Source organism: Gymnogyps californianus, chromosome 16 (genome assembly GCF_018139145.2).
Source record: "Gymnogyps californianus isolate 813 chromosome 16, ASM1813914v2, whole genome shotgun sequence".
In the NCBI taxonomy this organism is placed as follows: domain Eukaryota; kingdom Metazoa; phylum Chordata; class Aves; order Accipitriformes; family Cathartidae; genus Gymnogyps; species Gymnogyps californianus.
This window is the reverse complement of record NC_059486.1, coordinates 5,382,219-5,404,843: the sequence shown is the minus strand read 5'-3', so window position 1 is coordinate 5,404,843 and position 22,625 is coordinate 5,382,219. Positions and strand designations below refer to the sequence as shown.

Below are 22,625 nucleotides of genomic sequence, written 5' to 3'. Positions count from 1 at the left end.
CACCTTAACAAAACAGGTCATGATAGACCAAGAAATGCTATCTTTTTCATTAGAAAATTATTTTCTTAAAATCTAAGGCAATGAATAAGACAATCATAGATAAGGATGTCTGTTCAGAGGATGAATAGAAGATTTTTTTAAACACAAATTGCCAAAACCTGGAATTTAGTAGTAGGAGATGGAATGTGAGACAGCAATAATGTGTATTTCCAATAAGACTATTCTTATTGAAACTTATTTGAAGAAATTAAGTAAACAAAAATTTTTGAAGAAATATACGGGAGAGGAAATTGTATTTCAGCCTTTTATTAAAATCTGTTAATGAAGATTTTTCACTTGAAGCCTCTCTTGCAACAATTGTCTTTAGATTACGTTGGCTCTTCAAATGCACCAATTAATAATCTGAGGGTATCTAGCTACTTTTAGGGTTCTAAAGAACTGTAAGAATGTATGAGACACTGCTGCTCTGAAAACTTCTCCAAAGGCCCTCAGCATGGATGAATTAGTTATTTTGCAAATTTTCGTAATTCTTACAGGCACAGGCACATATCAGTGTAAGCATATATTTTTATACAATGCTAGCTGCTAGAAGACATGCTGAATTATTACTCTTCACATGGGCTATGTTCTTCAGATGATAGGTTTTTGGTTTTGGCAATAATTTTGAGTTAAATCTGTGCTTTTATACCATGATGAAGTTTCACAGATGCCAAGCACAGTTGCATTCACTGGGTTAACATCTATGACATTCAAACTGTCCTTAACAGTCATAAGAGCACCATAGGAATGGCAGATTCATTTTCTTTATAACAGGGTTACTGTGGTGAAAGAGCATGTGCTTATAAATAGCAGCTGTTACAGAACTCACTTCTAAAGTAGGCTTCTGCTTAATATTAATGGGAAATGTTCAACTGTGGCTTAACTGCTGATAAGTGTTCAGAAAAATAAGAGGCAGAAGCAATGACAGAGTGAAGTCTTCCCTTGATTTGACAAACAAGATTACAACAAACAGCTTATGACAAATGGATATATGAAATCGTTCTGAGCCATTAACATTCTGCACAAGGCCCTGAAGTGCCAGGATGTGTCAATTCAATGATCGCTAAGGCACTTACTCGAACTCTTGCCCGAGAGCTGTTACATGAATTCAGGTACATTTTAGGAAAATAGAAGTTGAGCAGACTAAAGTTTCTCAATTCCTTCCTTGTGACAGTGAGTCATTTCCACGCAATATTTGAGACTACTGGGTGTATACACATTACATCAGTTCCTCCATAGTTCCTGTCAGAGAACGTCTCACCTTCTGTCAGTCAGATGAGGATGTGCAAGATCAATGAAAAACACACAGAAAACATGGCAACGCTGGATTTTGAGACAAACTACTTCATTATTACATCTTATTGAAAATATCTTCTCTGCAGAGGAAATGCTATCCCAGTTCCAAAATTCTACCACAGAAATCCATGACGTATGCTCGTATTGCTGTAAAGCCTGGGGTAGCTGTGTGCGCTATACAGGCAAAGGAGGGAGAGGGGAAAGAACAAGCCATACAAGGGTCGATTATCGATTCATTTCTGTTACAATGGAAGCACAGGGAGTTTGGACAGATTCCTTGAAGTGTAGCATACCCTGAAAACCAGGAGCTACATGTGCTAGTCTTTACAATCCATAAGATAAAGTTGGAAGCCACATCACTGTGACAGAGGTAGGCTTATAATGAAGCTTTAGAATGAAGAGTTCTTCTGTGCCAAATTTTTCGAGGTATTGAGAGCACTTTTCCACTCAATTTGTCGTTATGGACTAAAAGCTTGTTTTCCTAGAATATTGTGCACATTTTAAAGGAGGGAAAATAGCTGTAAAGGCAGTAACTTAATTACCATTAAGAACTCTACTGTATTGGGGTGCCACATGCTGTGGGTAGAATATTCAGACTCTGTGGTATCAGGATGCTACAGAAAGTTCAGTAATACGATGCCATGTTATCCTTTTCCTTCTCAAAACTTTATCTGTACATTCAGTCTCCTATATGCTAGGGGATCCATTCATCTCACTCTCCTAGGAAAGAAAGCTTCAGGAAGTCTGGCTGGAGAGGCAGCACATAAGTAGTCCAGGCTCTTTAGACTACATAATTAATCTGAATAGCTTAATAACTTGGGTTATTCCAAGCACTGTGGCAACAAGTTCTTGCTTTTAAACAGTTGTTTCCAGGCTTAGTAGCTGAAGCAATCTGAGGCAATCCAGGATAGTGTCATTGAAGTTTGAGGGGACTCAAATGTTGCCAGTTTTCAGTGAAATAAGGATTAGCATTTCAGTAAGATTTCCATCTGGTAGGTCATGTTGGTTCTATCCCATGGATCTGTTGAATTATTGGGGTTTCAGGTTTCAAAGTATTTGTAAATTGCTGTAACATACAGCATGACATTCTGCCAGTCTGGACGCTCAGTTCGCACCATTTCATTGATGTCCTGTCACAGAAAACAGATTGGTCAAAATCAGGAATGATAACCTTGTGAGTAATGTGGTAGTGTTTTTACAAATTCCTGGGAATGGTAAATCTGTAAAGTTTCCACAATTTAAAGCATTGATGAAGAAAGCTCTGTTTTCTTCCATATATCTTTGTGTTACTTACACAATGTAAACAGCTATGAATAGCATATCTCCAGATAGTTATTTTGTTGACTTAAGATCAAAATGTCTAATTCTGTGCATGCTTGAGTTGTCCCCCACTTAGTACAATTAGTATAGTAGTCAAGACTTTAGTGTTCACATACCCCTACACCAGCCTTGCAAGTCAATGCAATCTACCTAGGAACTGTGAGTCACAGAATCAAGGCCCAGATATTAATTGAAGCTAAAGTTCAAAATTCATATCAGGGTAAGAGTCAAGCATCAATAAATAATTGAATCCCATTTTACAGTAGACTACTGAACTTTAGATTATACGTATTTTCGAGTAAAGAGGCAGGGAAGAGGGAAATTTACTACCAATTCGGGTATATCCAAGAGACAAAGCAATTAGTTCGTGTCTAACTGACAGGCCAGTTCACACGTGTTTCATAGTAACAGTATACCAGATTGTCAGTGAATAAGCAGGGTAAACAAACCTACCCTTTTCAGCACATGCACAAAGAAAAACAGTGTGATGTAGTTTCTAATAATTTTTGTTTACTGTAAGGGCCTATTTTGTAAGCTTTGGGTCCAGGAACCTCCAGAACTCAAAAAAGAGAAAGTAATTTTTTTAAATTTTCCACAAGAAAGTAGCCAAACACTTTCTTTCTCAGGGAACAAATAACCTCCCCTTACATTACCACTACTATTTACATACAGTAGTTTTCAAACCCTTTTTCACCCCCCACCCATGTAACATGGACAAGGAAAAAAATCCACAAACATACACATTGTACACACTGCATATGTAGGTATCTAAATAGATACTAAATCCCTAAGATGGATACAATTTGCATTTAGAAGATCTAATTCCATTCAATTTGCCTTTTTAGAGTATCTGTAATTAAGTACATTACAAAAAGAAAGGACAGACAGTAACCATTTAGACTAAAGCTGAATTATGTAAGAATTACTGCAGTTACTTTCCACAATCTAGTTCTTACAGCAGCACTTGTTAAGAAACTTCCATGTTTCAAATCACTAACAAAGTCACAGTACGAAAGCCCAAGAGTTGCACTGCCATTGTCAGCAAATACAATGCTGGGGGGGTAAAAGTGCTGATAAGGATCAAGGAAAGTGTTATTTTTAAAAATGTCTGACTTTGTTGTATTATTAGTTGCTAACTATGGCAGCTTTGTTAGAATTTAGATTACAAAAGTATCACTTAAGTATAATTTCTGATACTGGCAATTTTAGCTGAATTTTTGTGATTATTCACAAGGGCTTGGGATACTCCCAATTCCATACCTTCAGAAATCTTCCTTTTCTAGTAAATACTATACTATTGAAAACTAATTCTTTCAAGCTAGAATTAGTATAAGAAAGCTTATTACAAACAATAATTGAAAAAATCCCTACAATTATTTACAATGATGACAAATTAAAAGTCTAAACTTAAAACTTTGACTCTGATATTACACTGAGCAAAAGAACAAATTATATAGCTTGATTTGTACCTCCAGAATTCCAAAAAACCCAAATAATTTGAAAGTAGGTCAGAGACAGAAGAGAATTAATGAATTCTTGAAGATTGTATCACATAACTATTTCTCAAATTATTCTGAAAAATCCATTGCCTTTGTTATTATTTCTTATGATATTGAAAGATGAGTTTTGGTGAATCTTCCTTTTATAGCTTAAGAGTTTATCTGCTATAGGCTATCACGCTATTGCCTTTGCTGCAGCTGCTGGATTACAGGTCTGTATCTCAAGTCACTATTTAATGCAAAAACCATGTAAGCTTAAGTTGTTGACGACAGTGGGTTTATTAAACAAAGCCACCAAGGTAGGGAGTATCTTTTATGTTTTTCAGTCAAGTATGATACAGGGGCAATAACCTCTAGCTGAGCTCATCTGCTGCTATTTTTAAGTATACAGCATCCAAATCTTTCAAAAGTACAAAATAGAATAATCTGATTTTTATAAATGGGTCATAATTCATTCAGTATGCGTTTAAAACTTACCAGAGTAGATTTGATGCCAACACTTTCAGCTGCCTGAAAAGCCAAAGTGAAATTTCTTCTCTGTATGAGATATAAAAACATGTTAGAAACCAAGGAAATACTACTTCAAACATAATAAAGTGGTGTTAAGAATGTTCATAGTAATGCTGCTACTTTTGCTTCAAATGGAGTCTATAATTTGACTATAGTAATTTAAAAAGAGCCATAGGAATGAACATGTCCTAATATAATCCAAAAATTTATCGAAAATTATTCCTCATTCAGAAGATAATGCTGAAAAATCATTGTCAGTGAAGAATGACTGAGTTACAAAATGCTAAAGAATAGATTATTTATTCTTTTAAAAGCATAAATAAAAATCTATTCACATGTTAATGAATTTTTTTTTTTTAAAGACGTATTATCATTAATAATACATCTCCAGATAACACACCAGTAGGTATTAACTGTAGCACACTAGAATACACACAGACTACTCTGCAGTCTTGGCATCTTCTAGTTTACCTTTATTTGATACATATCACTTGAGCAGAGTATCACAGTCACTTATCATTATGAGAAAGTAGGATGAAACAACATCCTTGTGATATTGAAAGAGACGAACAAAACATGTCAAGATACAAATTTGATGGATTTAAAATCTTTAAGCTTAAACACTCCTTGCTTCCAAAACCCGAACTGACAACACTCCCCAACTGTTTGGGTTAAATAAAATGCCTCAGACTTAAATTTATGAACTTCTCTTTTTTTTTTTTTCTTATATCTGTTCCACAGTTCCATTTAACCCAATGATCTCATAATATTAAAAGGTTATAATAAGAATAGCAGCAAGGTAGTTTGAAGTGTTTCAATTATTATTTTTTTAGAACTCAAATTTGTTCATTGTTCTTTATTAACTCATATTAATTATATAGTCATGCAATCCCAGGAATGGGATTTTTAATGTCTTACCTTGTCCTGGCTGTTTAGTTCTTGATAGGGAATATGGGCTGGGAGGTAAGTATGGAGGACTGCACAGAAAGCCAAGCCATCATTCCAGCTACTGCTGAAGTTTGTTATGTCGATATTCTTGAAGGGAAAAAGATATAAACAATATTAAAATCATAATCAAACAAGTATTAGTTCTACCAATCCCCAGTACTTGTGGGTTTTTTGTGTTTGTTTGGTTTTTTTAATACCTTTGAAGAAATCAGCAGAGAAAGTGAACAGCCTAATACTAAAGTTCTGTGGTAAGAAACCAAAACACACTACTACAGAGAACAACAAAAAAATTTAGTGATAAGAAAGTCAGTTATCTTATATATTAATTCCAGGTAATATTAAGCTCCCCCTTCCCCCCCCAAAAGTGCAAAATGTGTGTGTTAAAAGGTGTAAAATGTTGTGCTAGAGAGGGTAAGAGTATAGATTTGGTACAAATGTACACACTAAGATAGAAAAGCAAACGAGTTAGAGATGTATGGCTAAAATCCCTGAAGCAGACAACGTGCTAGTATCTCTGTTAATGTAAGATTTTACTTTTCTACTTCTACTGCATTAATATCCAGACAAAATTTCTAACTGATGAGGGCAAGTATTTTCTCTTCCAAACAAACCATTTCTATACAGAAACTTATGCGAACAAGATCACAAACAAAAATTAAGTTTCATTTGGAAATAAAGATGTTCCAACAGATTTAACACTGACAGTGGCAGGGAGGGAATCATTATCTTTGGCATTGAAACTACAATTGAAAACTGCAGTCTGGCACTCTTGATCTTTTAGTTCCAGTAGGAAACTCAGTGGCACTGGTAAATGCATCTCCTGAGACTGTATATATTATGGTAAAAAGAGTTAGCCCAGTCCAAAAGAGTTATGAACAAGATGCCTCAGTGACCTTTTAAATTACTGTATAGTTGGCTGTTGGCAGTCAAACAATGGTAAAGAGGCTAAGTGGATAGCAGTCAGTTTAAACTTTAATTAAGAAACAACCAGTAACAACAACTCACGGTTTATCTTTTAGACCTTTATGGAGAAATATAAATATGCTTTAATATCTAACTCACTTAACTGGGCTTAAGCAGAAGCTAACCAGTTCCCCTACTTAGTTTTTAAAATTTGAATGTAGTAGGAACTATAACCTCCAGTCACAGAATTGCAGAAACGCAATCACACAAGTCAACCTTTCACCTGACAGCAATTTAATAGTCATCACTTGTCTTTGACAAGACACTAAAACTTGTCATTTCTAATTCAGAAAACTCCACCCAGAATCAGTGTTACTGTGCCATGCAGGCTGAGAACGAAGGCAGTTGTATTTCTTGTCAAACCAATGATTTGGATTACAAACGAAAAACAACTGCAATCCCCTCCAACAGAGGAAAAAAACAAAACTAAAGGCAATTTCTAGAAGAATGTGAGGGAAATCTCCATTTCCTGCTCAGCTTTAGCACTTTTTATACAAAGTCCACCAAATGCAGGTTCAAACTCTGGTGACGTAAGCGTACGTGCTCAGGCTCACAATGCCCAAGGCAGTGGTCTGAGCCTTGCCTGCTGTCCTGCTGCCTGCTTGCAAACGGAAATGTCATTGTTGGAGACCCCCAGTCTGTGGGAATATGTTCTTCACACAGCTTCCTCAAGCCACAGGGGTGGGAAAATTTAAAAGCAAAAGAAAAAAAAATGAAGCTCTCCCTCCTTTCTCCTCAAGAGAGACAGGAAATTGGATTTAAATTAATGCTTGGTTAAAACTTTTTCAATGTTACTTAAATTAGGCAAACAAATGCAACACACAGTACAAAGCCTTAAGGAAAAAAAGGGAAAAAATATCAGATTGTCAAAGCCAATAAATTCCTACTTGTGTCTCTTTACAAAGTTACTTTTTGAAAAGTTCTTTCCCCCCACCCTGTAATCAGTAATGCCTCAGATCACATCTGTATCGATAAGATGGATAAAGGTAGGGAGAGGGGCTTTTTCTTGTCACAGTCATCTGTGGCAAGCTAGTTATAAAAGTCAAATGTGAATGATCATGTTTCTTTTGCTACTCAATCTACCGAGGGAGAAAAACGCAGTCCTGGTTTTCACCCCTTGGCTGAAATATTCTCCCTCCTTCCCCAGGATGGTCAAGTGATGTGGGAAAGGGAGGAGAAAGATGTACATTGGTATTGTCACAGTTAAGTTAAACACAGATCTGCTCAGACATACATGCATGCATTGAGCCAAACTATTAAAAAAATCATACTAGTTAAAGCTACTGAAGAGCATTAGCAAATTTTTAAGTCTCAGGACTACAAGGATAGATATGACATTCCTTATTAAAGTAAGGAGGAATGCTGAAGCATTGCTGAATCTGATTAACAGTTTCTAACACACCAGTTTCCAATCTAGTGACTTAATGCTGGATATAGTTTCAACAAGTACCTGTTGAATTGGTATTACTGCAGAATATACTCTATTTACCATAGACCTGGAGTCCATTAAAGCCAGTCACCAGTCACTATACAAATAAAATAAAGTTTGATAGTACCTTGTCTCATGGAGCTTACAATGTCTTTCTTCTCTCTCAGGTTGCTCCACACATTTCAGAGGAAGCACAGCAATATTTATTTGAAAATTTAAGAGTTTGAGCCTAAGCACCAGCATCACTGAAGCACAGATGAGATCTCAGTACTGAAAGAGGGATGGAAGGGTACACAGCCTTCAAAGTGAGAATAATAGCTTATACTGGAAGTGAGGGAGCACAGAGAAAGGAGAAGCAAACAATGCAATACTGTTAAAGCAATGAGCTGGAACAGCGATCTTTGCAACAGTCAGGATGGACATCAACAAGCAAGAATGCATTCATCAAAATTAGAAAATAGGATGCTGCAGTGATGTGTATGACATCATCAGAACCTACACCTGAGGTGTGACCCTGTGGATGAAGAAGGAAGACTTGGGCTCAGAATATATGAAGAAAGAAATTGCAAGGTATCAAAACAGTCTGGATGCACTAGAAAACAGACCTATAGAACAACTGGAGCTGAAGACAGAACTCTTCACATCATTTAAAAACCAGGAGGAGTGCTCACCTCCAAAATCTAGAGACATTTTTCATAGTTTTATAAGTATATTCCCTCACCCCAACATGTGAGCAAGAAAAACAGGATAAAATTGTGCTGAAAATGGTAAATGAAACTAAAACAAGAGAAAGTAATCTTCCCTTGAACATTATACTTGTATAAATTAAAAATTTCACTTTAAATATTAGTAGCATCCATAGAATGTTGAATTTTGAATATAAACATTGGAAAAAAGGGCCACTTAAAAAAGTTCACCTACAAGTTTGGTTGGTTCTCAAAAAGAACTTGGAATACCCTATTTTTCTAAACTTTCCTGTAGAGTCCAGCTTTTATTATTAAGACAACAAGCAGAAAACAAACCCATCATCCAAGAATCTTCATGTATCCAGAGAAGCTGAATTAAATACAACGGAAGGAAACAATTAAAAGGGACTGGTTTCTGTTTCCAATTGCTCTGAGCATTATGAATTATTATTACCTCTCAGACTAAAAAAGTATAATATTGGTCAGACACTAAAAAACAAATCTAGAAACCGGACAGATTGTCATTTAAACTGAAAATTTAATTTTTTATGTAGGGCTTTGAGCACATAACTGGCACATTTAAATACAGCACAATTTTATTTCCCAAATGCTTTTAACTACTTGTGGTTTTTTGAAAAAGCTTAGTCAGTATAATGAAATCAATCTTGCATTAAGCTCTTATTTCTCAAAGAATTGACGGTAAACAGAACATCAGCCTAAAATCTCTGACATAATTTCTTCTTTGTTACTGCATTTATTAAGTAATTGGCTCTATTAAGATAATTCTGCTGGAATCTAATCCCGAATTTTTCTTCAAGCCATTTCAGACCACAAAGTATTAAAGCAATTGAAGGGTATACTTTCAGATAAATTGTCAAATGAGGAATAAGCCTTTCTAGAGACAGGTGAACTAGAAAGAGATTTATCAGTCCTTGTCTATTAATGTTTAATACTTAGGATGGGAGTGGAGTCACCTCTAGTATTTGGGAGAGATTATTTAAAGAAAGGCAATTCTAACAAAAGGAGTTAAGCAACAGGCTGTTGTCATAAAATGATCTGTGGAAGACCCTTTCCAATCAGGAATAAAAAACAGAGTTTAAAATTTGTAGACTTTTCCAGAGACAGAGTATAAGAATGTAACATTTTACATAATCAAACAGACCAAATTCTATAGTCCATTCTACAGCCATGACAAAGAGGGGAAAAAAAGATGGTAGGGGAACGCCCTGGTGGATCCACAACCAAAAAACATTTCAAGCATGACTCAAGCTCCTATTAAACTGCAAAGTGCAGAGTAGAAGCAGTCACCACAAAATGAGTATTCCCTTGGGCTCACACAGAAAAAAAAAAAAAAAGAGTAAGAAGATTCTTCCTGAAACAAGGCTGAAATGTAATAGGAACAAAACGATCCATCAGCTTAGGCTGAAATACAATAGTGGTTAAACAGTAAATGAACTGGATTTGAACATGAATCAGAAGCGCATCCTTGCAGTAAAGAAGGCAAACTGTATCCTCAGCTGCATCACTAAGAGTACAGTCAGCAGATCAAGGGATGGGATTCTTACACTCTACTGGGCCTTTGTCAGTCTACACCTGGAATACTGTATAGAGCTTTGGTCCCCCCAGTTCCAAATTGTCAATGAAGAATAAAAAAGGGTCCAGCAGAGAGTTACCAAGATGATTAGATGGTTAGAGAACTTGACAGATGAAGAAAGGTTGAAGGAATTTGGTTTATTCAGCCTGAAGAAGATTCAGGAGAGATGTAATCAGAGTCTTCCAATGCCTAAAAGGCAGTTATAGAGAAGACGGAGGTACTCTCTTCAAAAGGACACATGGTGACAGGACAAGACTAAACAGGCACAATTTTTTTCCAGGGAAATTCTGTCTGGATATAAGAAAAAAGTCTTCATCATGAAACAATTAAGCATTGAAATAGGTTGCCCAGAGAAGTGGAGGAATCTACCTCACTAGAAACATTCTAGACTGCTTAACAGGGCTCTGCATAACATCAATCTAAGGTCTCTCCCAACCTATGACTTTTTTAGAATTCACAATTTTGAAGTGTTTTTAACCAGTGTAGTGCTAATTTTGAAATTGTCTCCTATTGCTTTTTGCAGTAATCCTAAATTAACTGAGGGATTATAATCCAGTGATTCAACTTTCCCCGCCCTGCCCCCCGAAAACTCCACAGCTAAGAAAACGCACAAACACCAAAAAAACCCAACTATAGAAAACATTGTTTCTAACTCATAGTTCAAAACTAAGAACAAAGTTATTTTAACTATCCCTTCAGTGGACATACCCACAGCTGTCTTCAATCTCCCTGAACTATGTATATTACAATTTGAGCAGAGGAGCATACTGCATAGCAGCTATTTCTCCATCCCTTGCTCTGCACAAGGAGGAGAGGTTCCCACATCCTAACTCAGTTTGGCTCACAAATGAGTTAGGACATGGAGAAAATAAAAACATGTGCCTATGTCTCTGTTGTATTAGTTAATGAAATAAGTGGGCTGAGAAAGCAAAAGCATTAATATGATTCTGCACTATAATATATTAAACCATTAAAACAAGAGTTGAGGTTTAAGTGTACAGACCTTGGCAGGCTTCTACCCATCGCAGAAAATTACTATTAAAAAGCTTTTAAAAGCTTTTAAAGACACATACACACACAAAAGAAAGGAGTATCCATTTAAAAAATTAGAAGGGTAAACTACAAAATAACTGCTATCCATGCTCCATTGAATCAGGATTCACTGGTTCTCAAATCATGGATTAAAGCTGAGGCTATCAGTTCTTCTGGCAGTAGGCGAGAACGTAAAAGTATTTCTGGAATAGACTTAACAGCAGTCCCAACTACTGCCTTTTCAATCCCAGCTTCTGAAAAGGCAGCAAATGGCAAATATAAACCATCAAACCCCTTAAATATTGATTGCTAATGTTTCTTTCCATAAGAAAGACATGTTATTTTTCAGTTTTGGCACAAAAAAGAACCATAAAAGGAGCAGTCATTCTCAAAAAAGCCAATAATAGCTTCAGACATTAACATTTGAAGCACTTACAGAGATACAGACAGCTTCATAATTTATTCTAAATTTTGTCGTAATTAAGTCTAACAAGTTGACATTTCTCTTGTATCAGAATCCAATCCAAACAGAAAAAGGAAGCATGTCCTTCCTTAATTCAACAATTTTTGGCTAAAGCATCACAGCTTAAACCAAGGAGTGAAGTGTTTTGGCAGCCTGACTACTTTGATGAATCAACCAGACAGCACCAGGGAAAGCATGCACACTCTGGGAATCTTTATTTGAACATAGGCTTACATAAGCACACAGTCTTGTCCTCTTTTTGTGCTTTTTTTAAAATCAATATAATACTTTGAGTAGAATATGATCTAGCTTAGTGTTGATAAAGATGTGTATATAAGAACGGGTTTAAAACAAAGCAACCCAAACCATCTTTTACCTTTAGCTTTGCTATTCTACACTTCTTACTTGAGTACAAATGAAAGCATTGCTTGATTTCAAGGTGCATTCAGCATAGCATTAGGTACACATACATTCATGCTCAATCACACTGCTCAATCACTAAACAATTTCATTGTTTATTTCTGCCACATAGATAATAAGTTTTAAATTTTTTGTAAGACATGTAGCTTTGATCTGTATAGGAGATAAAAATTAGATGGTTTTTCCAGAAAAAAGCAGTGTCGCATGAATTAGAGAACAGGTACTACAAGGCTACATTAAGGAGGTCTTCCAGTGTGTCTGTAATTAGGAAGCGTGGAAAGCTTAAAGAAAGGTTAAAAAAAAACCCCTTAGTCTATTCTTGCTGCTATCTTGTGACAATTGCTTTTTTGGTGTCAGACTTCTGGAAGTGAATTACGTCTCAGAATGCTGACAAAAAATGGAAAATAAATTGAAATATTGCTGTAGATAAGAATGGGTAAGGCTGTGTGTATCCTGTTTATTGGTCCCCTTCTTAACATGAAACATGCATGCTCACATCCTTTTTTGGACTTTCATTAGTTGTGTACTCAAAATGAAAGTAGCTGTGTTCCAGCTAGGGTAAATGCTCCATAACAGCTGGATGGGATTACTTTATGCTTTGAAGATATCTGGAATTTATGACAGTTTTATGACACTGCACATATTTTAAAGGAGCCAGGAGGATTCTCTTCTCTCTGGAAAATGCAGCACTTGGCACTGTACTCTGAATCAGTATGTCAGATCCTGAGCAAAGCTAACACATGATCAAATTCCAAGTATTTTGTGCCTGTTCATCTGAAAACTAAAGGTGATTCGCTCCTCCTTTATCTAAATGCTTAAAAAAACCACCCTTATCTTAAGAGAGCAACTGTCCTCTTTCATGGCTTAGGGATCTGTTCAGCCCTGAATATAATTAAACTCAGTAACTTAGTGAGTGCAATACCATCTAGACTGAACAGGCTCTAGATGAAAGTTAATACAGAACCTGCCTGCTGTTAGTTCTGCAATGACCTTCTGCGGATCACCATTTTCCAAACCTAAGCTTCAAGGAGAAATTCTGCTTGCAAACAACACTGAGACAGCATGTATATTGAAAGCAACAATATAGTAAGAGAAAAAGCCATACAGTTTTTTACAGCAATAAGAATTTCTCATATTTTCATTGGCTATTTTAACCTTATTTTTTTAATTGAAGTACTCTTTAAAAAGTATCAGATTTGGAACACAGTTAAATATTGTTTAACAACTACCTTTCAAGAAATCTATTCATTTATTCCTTTCCAAATTTGCTCAAATGAATCAAGAAAACTGCACAATGAAGTAATTTATTATAGTTTTTTAATGGCTAGATATTAGCTTGTTTATCATAATGCATTCACAAAAGAGAAAGTCTTAAGATACCTTTAAAAATTCTGCTATGTGGAACTATATATTTGTCAGAGGTGGAAAGTGCAGTTTGGTGTAAATGTCTGTGAATTAAGGCTTTAAATATAATCCTTCCACTATAATGGGCTGAAATTAGAGCTTCACCACACTATCATCTTTGAATTATTTAGCATTCACAAAATTTCAAGCTTCTAAAACAGAGACACTTAAGACTTTTCATCAAAAGCTTGAAAGTAATTTCCTAGAGGGGACAGGAGAGCAGAAGTTATTCTTCTTCCATTTTACTTGAGCAGACAAAAAAAAATACTAGTTGTACCAAGCAATTAAGTAGTACTGTATTCTCCACAAGTATCTTGTGAGTAAAGGAAACCTTCTCTCTGTGAAACAGTACAGACCTTGGTGTGTTTTGTTTTGGTTTTTTTTTCCTTCTTTAGTATTTTCAACACATGGAATAAAAAGCAGCTGAAGAACTACAGCTGGCTTACAAAGAGAATAACGTTCAATTGTATGCTGCTGCTCATTAATAAGGGTAAGCCAACTACATCATACCTTGTTTTTAACATTTTAAGCCACTGGCAGCTCACCTATAACTCTGTACGCTTTAAACAAAATTTTTTAAATTAAGATTTGTATCTGGCTATTTGTGTGATTACTATTTATTAGTCCATGTATAAACCAGAAATTCAACTATTCTCCAATATCCAGTGCAAAATATAATCCCAGAAATGAAAGGTAAAACAATGCCAGGAGCAAACATGGCTCTGTCAGAAATGGGGCTTTAACTCCATGTGCATGGTTCCATCTTCTCTATGAAACACCAACAGCTGAAATGATTTTCTATAAACATTTGACATACATGTATGCATAAAAAACTACAGCTGTGAGACATCACCTCCAGATGAGAGGGAGAAAACAAGACCAAAAAAGTGACTGTTGTTGGCAACTGATGAAGAAGTAAACACATCTTTCCCTGTTAGCAAAGACATACTTGAAAAATACTGGCTTACAGGGCTGAGTTTTACTTAAATATTGGTAGTTTAATTAGAGTTGCATTAGAAACAAATTGATATAATATGAATAGGACAAAATTAACAAAAGAATTATTCTGAAACAGAAGCCTTCTGAGACTTCCTTTTTCTTTTCCTTGTTTCCAAATCATGGTTAAACTCTTCCAGGTCATTTTAGAACTTGTTACAGACTCAATTTGCAAGTATTTTTCCTTTAACCTGTTATATTTGTAACTAAATAAATAATAGCTAACATTGATTTAAATTGGTAACAGGACAGAAATTGGTGACTAGATAGAAAGTGGACCTACTGCTATTCCTAGAGAGGACAAGGCCGGGATATTTAGGACTCCTCTGTTCTGTGCGGCTCACGCAGCAGCTCAGAGACAGAAGATGGCTGGTCAGTCAGCATGCAGGTAGCTCTAAAAAGCATGTGCTGGCTCTTGCCCAGATGCTAAGCCAAACAAAAGCAAACAGTGGTATAGAAGAAAAGTAGAAGTTATAATGATGGGAAACGCTGGGGATAAAAGGGAACTGTGGCAGAGTATAAGACACTAGGAGGAGCTGGAGGTAAGAAAAGGTACCCTGTCAATATTTGGGTGACAGGGAAGGAGAAAGAGAGCTAGAGTACCTTAAGCAGGATTGAATGAGGAAGGGAGATATTCATTATTCTGATGCTTGTTTACTGCTTGTCAGTTTTGAATCCACGTAGTTTTAAAATAAAACTAAGTGAAGCTTCAATTTAAAAAAAAACAAAAAACAAACAAACAAACAAAAGAGATCCTTATCTGGTATTGATAACGTTGAGATGCCAGAAAGTTGGATAAGCACTATTCACAATGAGTACAATGCTAGATATGTTTAAAACATTAGAACACCACTAGCATGGTGTTCAACCAGAACTGAATTTCAGGGGATGCTGAAAATAATCAAATTCTGTACAACAAAGAAATGAAAAACGAGTGTGCCTAAAGCAAAAGACATTCTTCTCCAAAAACTAACTTAATATAACCTCCTGATATTATCTTACTCTTTCAAAAGAAGGCATGCATTGGTTCTACAGATGCTGTATGCTATGGTTTCTCAGTAGCAACACAAGCAGAGAACCATATGACAGTTGTTGCAGCAAGTACAGTAAGTCTCAAAACCTATTCTTCTACTAGTGTTTATAAAACTCAAGTAATTATAAGCAGTAATCTATATAAACAAAAGCATGCTCTTGCATGTGCACACAACTACAGAATGAAAAGTTTGGAATACTTTCTATTACTTTTCCTAACCAGATAAGGAAGCTGTCAAATTCATCTTTCGTTTCAAGACAATATGAGAAAATATTTTTGCATTCAGTTGTAGAGGATTTATAAAGAAATATAACATCCTGCCTTTTTTAAAATGTGGGGAAGGAGAAAGGCTCTTTCCACAAAGAAGCTTATCCTCAGAAATAGCACAGTTTAGTACTAGACGTGCCACAGGAAGAGGGGGGAGGGCTTATATCACAAGCCTGTCCATTGTACTGAAAGACAACTTTTCCTATGGATAGGCGATCATCCTGTTATGCGGCGCTCAACTTCCTCCTGCATTGTGAGTCTCAAGTCATGGAAAGAGTAAAGTTCTTAAAATGAGGATTGTGTTGGGAACTCCAAACACTTTCAATACAAGTTAACCAAACAAATACATCATGGTCAGACTATTAACATCCTGGTTTAGTTTGCTGAAGCCACTATTCTTTTGAAAAAATAATGTAATCAGGAGAACTCTGGATAGTTATCTTGTTAGTTCTTTTGGCTTCTGATAACATTTGGACTAACTGAAAAAAAAAGTCTGGAACCGCAGTAGAAAGCCAAGTTCAAAATGCAAGACAATGCGACCTTCACAAAACAGTCCCTAAATAGAGACTAAATGGCAGCACATTGAAAGATTCAAAAAAACCTAAACTGATTACCTATCAAAAAAATATCTCTGAAATCCGAGAAATGGTACTCTAACTGCATTTGGGAAACATGAATTTAAACCTTAAGTTGCTAAAGTTTCAGTTACAGTTTCAAAAGTGCAATCTGTAAAAGGCCGTTTTAAAGTGCCTGAATAGGAGGTCAGCTGCCCCCTTAAGAAAAAAGCTATTATCAACATGGAGGAAAAGTGACTGAAGAGCTATTAATGTTAGTTAGGTTAGGACTCGTAGCATGTGTTCCAAGAAGAGAGTACAGTACATACCAGTGCCTTTGCAATCTATGCAGTCAACTGTGGAGCAGCCTGGTTTATGCCATTGGCTGATTCTAATGTGTTGCAGCTAGAAGTATGCTACGTTAAACAGCTCTACAGTTACCTGATATCCTTCTGTTTTTTTCTGGCACCACTTCAGCAAGGCGTTTCTCTTGGATCCTCCATATTCTCTTGCTAGGGCAGACAAGGGATCTTTCCTCTCTTCCCTAGGAACAAGGCAGAAGTGCAAATACATATTGTAAAAGCTTAAAAAAAAAGGACAAATTATTGTCACAGTGAAAGTAGCAGGGTACAGCACTACTGACTGAAAAACAGAATACACAGAAATACCTGCAGAGACTTAAGAGTTATTTTAGAGTGATTTTTTCATTAGCAAACCATCCTTCTTCTTCCTTTAAACTTTTTTTCCTAGGCCTTTCAACCTCAATGATATTTTTTCTAAGAGTTCAGAAAATTAAACCCACAACATGGTAAGTTCCAGCTTGAACCATTAAGCTAACTCAAGTGACTTTATTTTGTATTTATAAAGAGAATAAACTGATGCTATCTCTTTTGCATCTCATGGCTGATTACAAATGTCACCTTGAAACAACAAGTTTGCATATTAGCAGCACGGTGTTATTAAAAGAACATTTGCCTGAGATCTGGAGTTCTCAAAAAGAGGGGGGAGATCTAACTAGGCTGATCTGCCACTTGATATACTGGCACAATAAAAGCTATCAATTAATTTCACTTCCAGTCTGTCAAGCTATCTTAAGTAATTTTTTCTTTAAGGAAAGACTGGGGAAGAAAAGAATGATTGTATCCAAGTTGGCCATTTTTTCACGAGTCTTACATTACAAGCATCTTTTTACCAGGCTTCGGAAATGAGTGCTTAGATTAAAAAATATAAAGTATAGAGCTTAATACTTTTGTAGTGGCCTAGTTACATGATCCAGTATTTCTACAGATATTCTAGTGAACAGTCTTTGACAAAAGGCTAGGTATTACACCATTATGGAGCTTATTTACTGGACGTAAAGTGTGCCAGCCTTTGTTCCTATTTTTAATAATTTCCATTTGGAAAATTAAAATAAGAGAGTGATCAGTGAATCCATACTGCAAAGATTTCCTCATCTGCCATTTTTTAAAGAGTTCTATGCAGATGTAAGCAAGATTCTCACAACATCCACAAAGATGATACCCTAAGTTACTCCTTTTCGATATTTCCAAAAGGACATACAGATTGTATACATTCACTCTCAAATCTTCAACTCTTTGTTCTTTACAACCCATTTGATGACTGGAAAGAGGGGTGGAATGTGGAAATACATAGTATTTTCAGTGGATTCTCTGCTGCAGATTTACAGGTAGCGATTGTCCAGGTCCTGCTAGGGGAAAAGAAAGCATCCAGGGAATGTGGATTTCTTCATGCATGTGTGCTACCAACGGAACATCAGAGACTGTTCCACGTATCAGCATCTGTCACTCAGCGCATGAAAGAGGAGAACACGTGCCAACATACAACAAAATGTTCTAAGGCACTAATGTTAAGTATATGTATTGCAATTTGCTTGGCCAGTCTTCACTGAAATACAGACGGCAAGATCTCAGAGTTGCTTAGAAAGAGATAATACTTGAAACATCCATGAAAATATATGCACAGCAGAACAATAAACAGGAAACAGTGCCTTTCAGCATGAAAGATAGCAGTATGAGCCTTCAAACCTAACTGCTAATCTCAGAGAGATTTAACACGACAAGGGGGTTGCTAATTGTGCATTTTAAATATGAAATAAATTATCTGAATAGGTTACTGTATCTAAACTTCATAGGCACCACACAGCCAGAATGATGCTTCAAAAAATTCTGTACTTCAGTTCTTAAATCAGTACATATTTCAACAACCCAAATTTCATCGGTGATTGAAACAAATAACAATGGGATTGCATATTCAATCTACAACGAAGATTATGCAACAGTACGAGAACTTTAGAACAGAGATTTGGGACAACATACGAGAACTCAAATTAAAAGCTCCCTCTCTTTATGCTAAACATACTGTTTAGGCATGAGGGAGCTGTACAGACTGTTCTCAAATTCCAGTAAGAGCACATGGTTTATATCAGGTTCTCACAGTTATGAAAACACTGCTGAAGAAAATAAATTAGCGTAAATTCTATGGAGACAATGAGGAATGGTTTGACATATAAATCTTACAAGTTAGTATATTAGGTCAACTGTATTCCAAATTAAAGAGCCAACAAAGTTTCAACTAGAACAGGGAACAGTAAACTGCAGGTATTTGTTTTAGTGAACTATAGCAATAACTGTTTATTTTACAACAACTTTCAGAAAAAGGTAGGGGGGAAAAAAGAGAAACCTGATCACACAACAAATTGAAGTCCAGCAGCAACATTCTGAGGATGGTTCCAAAAAGCGTGCTCATCACCACACACCCACTGCTGCAGATTCCACTGCTAAGTCTTCTTGTAGTGCTTAGCATTGCAGTCAATGGTCGGATGGCATAGTAATGATATCATAACTGTACAATTTTACCATGAAATGCCACGCTATTTGCTACAGTCTGCAGGCTGCCATCAATGCAATTTTATACGTTGTCAGTTCTAAGTTCATATACAGGTGTTTTAGTCTTTTTTTTCAATTTCTGGATGTACTTGGTCTAAATTTAGGTGCTAACACACACAATGTTAACTGCTGCTGGTAAAGTACCCACAGATCCAAATTCAATTTAACTTCTGCGCAGTGAAAGGAGAGCAGCACTGAGGCATGCCTCAGCTGATTTCAGGGAAATAATTTTCAATAGCACCCAAAGCTGTAAATAACTTCACAATTTTATAATGTAATTATTACGTATTGCAAATGCCTCAGAACATTAAGGGTTTAACACTTCTGCTGTACAAAAGCTTTGTTAGGAAGCTCGGTGTTAAATGGTCTTGAGAAAGTCATTTAACCTTTGTCTGCCAGTTTCCCAATCTATGAAACAGGGCTAAGTACGTACTTCACTTTCATAACATGAGGCTTAAGTACTTTGAAGTCCTTTGACTGATAACACTACAGATAGGAAAAGTTTGAAATTTATCACAGACTTATCTTTTTATCTTACTAATGAAAGGGGGTTGCCTGGCCATTTGTTACTTGTTACTTGCATTATGATTTCATCTGTGGGACAAATAACCCAGGCCCATTCACTCATGGCTATTTAGAAGACTTGGCAGTGGCTGGAATTAAGACCTAGTCATGCTGCTTTTTGTCTTCAGCTGCAATTACAAAAGTTAAGGTTTATCATGTGGTCTCCCTGGGTCCAAGCCACTCTGAAAGATTTGTTCAACATGCTATAAGCTCATTTCTTGAATTTGGCTTCATGGTATTTTAAACTGATATGATGCTATTATTTAGTGACATGACTTAGCTTGGTTTTCTAGTGGAGCATAAGGTTTTGGTGTTAAACTCATGAGCTCTAAAAAGCCTAACTTCTGGTCTAACTTTCAAAACATATACTGAGCTGCAGAAAACACTTTCTGAAGCTCTCAAAGATTATTGAAGATCGTTACTGTATGGGTGGCAGTAGAGTCTGCAGTCTTAGTGCCAATATTATATACTAGATATATGCAGACAGATAGCTATGAAATTAACACATTTCAGTTCACCACAAAAAAAGGGTTTTTACCTTATTCGACTTCGGGTTGTAGGGGTGACTGATGCTGTAGGAGAAGATGAGAGTGACAGCTGTGGTGAGGTGGTACCCATTGCCATGAGAGATGCTGGAGATGCTCCATCAGGTGCACTGATATCCCGCTTGATTTCTTCACTACTTCTTCGAGAGACTAAGTGGGAAAATGCCCATATATTTATCATTTGCAAACATAAAAACTTTCAGACTTATTCTTGCTCTCTGACAAGCATTAGTTCAGAAACCATGCATAGAAACCTAAATCCAATACTAGGCTTCAATGTTTTTCTTGATACTTTCCACTTAGGAAATATCAAGGATTTAGACTGCACTACCAACATTTATGATCAAGCCTGTATCTTGAAGCAAAGAAAATTTGATGAATGTATCTCAACGGAATATGGCTACTTCCATTTGAAGGATTTAATGAATGAGAAGGAATTTTAACACCAAACCACTTAATTTCCTCTAGTCCATGTAGTTATGTTGCTAAGCTTCAAGTAGTTAAGAAAAAAGAAAACCAAAACTAAAACAGTTTAGAGATGACAGCTGCTTTATTTCCACTTAATTTTAATCAAGAATTGGCATGTATGTGATGCTCTGGACATTAATTAAATATCATCAACAAGTATATCAAAGATTGACCTGAGACCATTCAGCCACATTCTACAGAGCTTGCTTCATTTCATCAAAGGACAAACAATTTTTCTTTTGAATGAAAGCACAAGCATTACACTCTCTAAAACAAAATTTGGAATGGTTATGTTTTCTCTACATGGAAGAGTTTCCAGTTAAAAGTATGAGGTTTGCCTTCTGTACCTGAATAGTCACCATTGTTTAAGTTTGTGCAAATCAAAGATACAACTCTCCACAGGTATCAGAAACTTATTTTCTAATGACTTGGGGCAAGTACGTTAATTTATAAATACCAGACACAAGCAGTTGGGAAAAAACACTTTTGGGGTTTTTTTTGGTTTTTAGGACAAATCAAAATGATCTAACACATTTTCTTCTTGAAACCATTTACTCAAATATAGGTGTTTTTAAAAAATATTTCTCTCAAATTAGTTCTGCCTAGTTTATAGAAACTATCATTTTCACAGTATCACACTGTTTGTGCTATAAATCTTGAAGATTTGTTTTTAGGAGCCCCTGCTGATACTGAGATGTCAGCTTGATAGTAAACTAATACTCTACATAAACTTCTATTTAGCAAGTCTATTTTTTAAAAATCCAAAGTTAACATCAAATGTGCAGCAACCACTATGAGTAATACTGAAGAATATTTGTAGGTTATGCCAGGCACAAAATGGACTATTTTAAAATTATTCACTGCAAACATTCTTTTGTCTTACAGAATAGGCAGAAGTTTTGCTAGGTAATATGCAAAAATATTTATATGCATTAGATAATGTATAACGATGCATTTGTTACCTAAAAAGAACAATCCTCCTACTTTAAAACACTGACAATAATTCTTTCCACAAACAAAAATGGAATTGCTTAATTAGAGAAGGATAATATGCTTGTCTGCCTCAAAAAAAAAATAATCCAAGCAGTAAAAAGTAACAGCCAGGAGCAGTTTCTTTCCTCACATATACCTTGCACACCAAAATTATTTGTAATACAAGGAAAGATAACACAGAAGTCAACTGTTACACGCATGATTCATACTCATCCATCTGGTACGTTGCTGCAAGTCTGTATATGCAACAATAAGGACACTAGACGAACAATTAAAAAAAATTTCTTCAGTTCCACTTGATGCAATAAAATGGAATATTATTTTACCACTGAACTTTAGTTTCTTTCCCCAAATATTTCAATAGAAAACTTGAATACTGAAAAATAAGCTAGTCCACATATCCAAATAGAGTTTTTTTGACAAAAGCTTGATGGTTTGAAGATCAAAGTTCTCTCTTGAAAAAGTAAAGTAGATCTGTAAGTATAGCATTGAAATGAGAGTTCCTAACTTTACTAATCATCTTAAAAATGTGATATTACCAGAAATAGATTTGGCACTTTCCATAGTGGGTACTCTTGGCAAAGATGCTGGCCTGCTGGTAGAAGATGTTCTCAACAAATGTTCTGGACAAAGAAAAAGAAGAGAGAACATCATTAATGAAGATTCCAGTTAAACATAAGACATTTAAGTATCAGT

General features: G+C 35.8%; 1 protein-coding gene across 1 annotated transcript in view; it reads right to left on the bottom strand.

Annotated features, from left to right (window-relative positions):
* Positions 1–284: 284 nt before the first annotated feature.
* The window catches only part of SPECC1L (sperm antigen with calponin homology and coiled-coil domains 1 like), a 67,365-nt gene continuing 45,024 nt past the window's right edge, over positions 285–22,625 (bottom strand). The window contains exons 11-16 of the mRNA XM_050906819.1: positions 22,469–22,552; positions 20,462–20,618; positions 16,895–16,997; positions 5,583–5,699; positions 4,632–4,691; positions 285–2,465 (exon numbers count right to left, since the gene is read on the bottom strand). Of these exons, the coding sequence (XP_050762776.1) occupies positions 2,376–2,465; positions 4,632–4,691; positions 5,583–5,699; positions 16,895–16,997; positions 20,462–20,618; positions 22,469–22,552 (611 nt within the window). The 3' untranslated portion in view covers positions 285–2,375. The remainder of the gene's footprint in view (positions 2,466–4,631; positions 4,692–5,582; positions 5,700–16,894; positions 16,998–20,461; positions 20,619–22,468; positions 22,553–22,625) is intronic.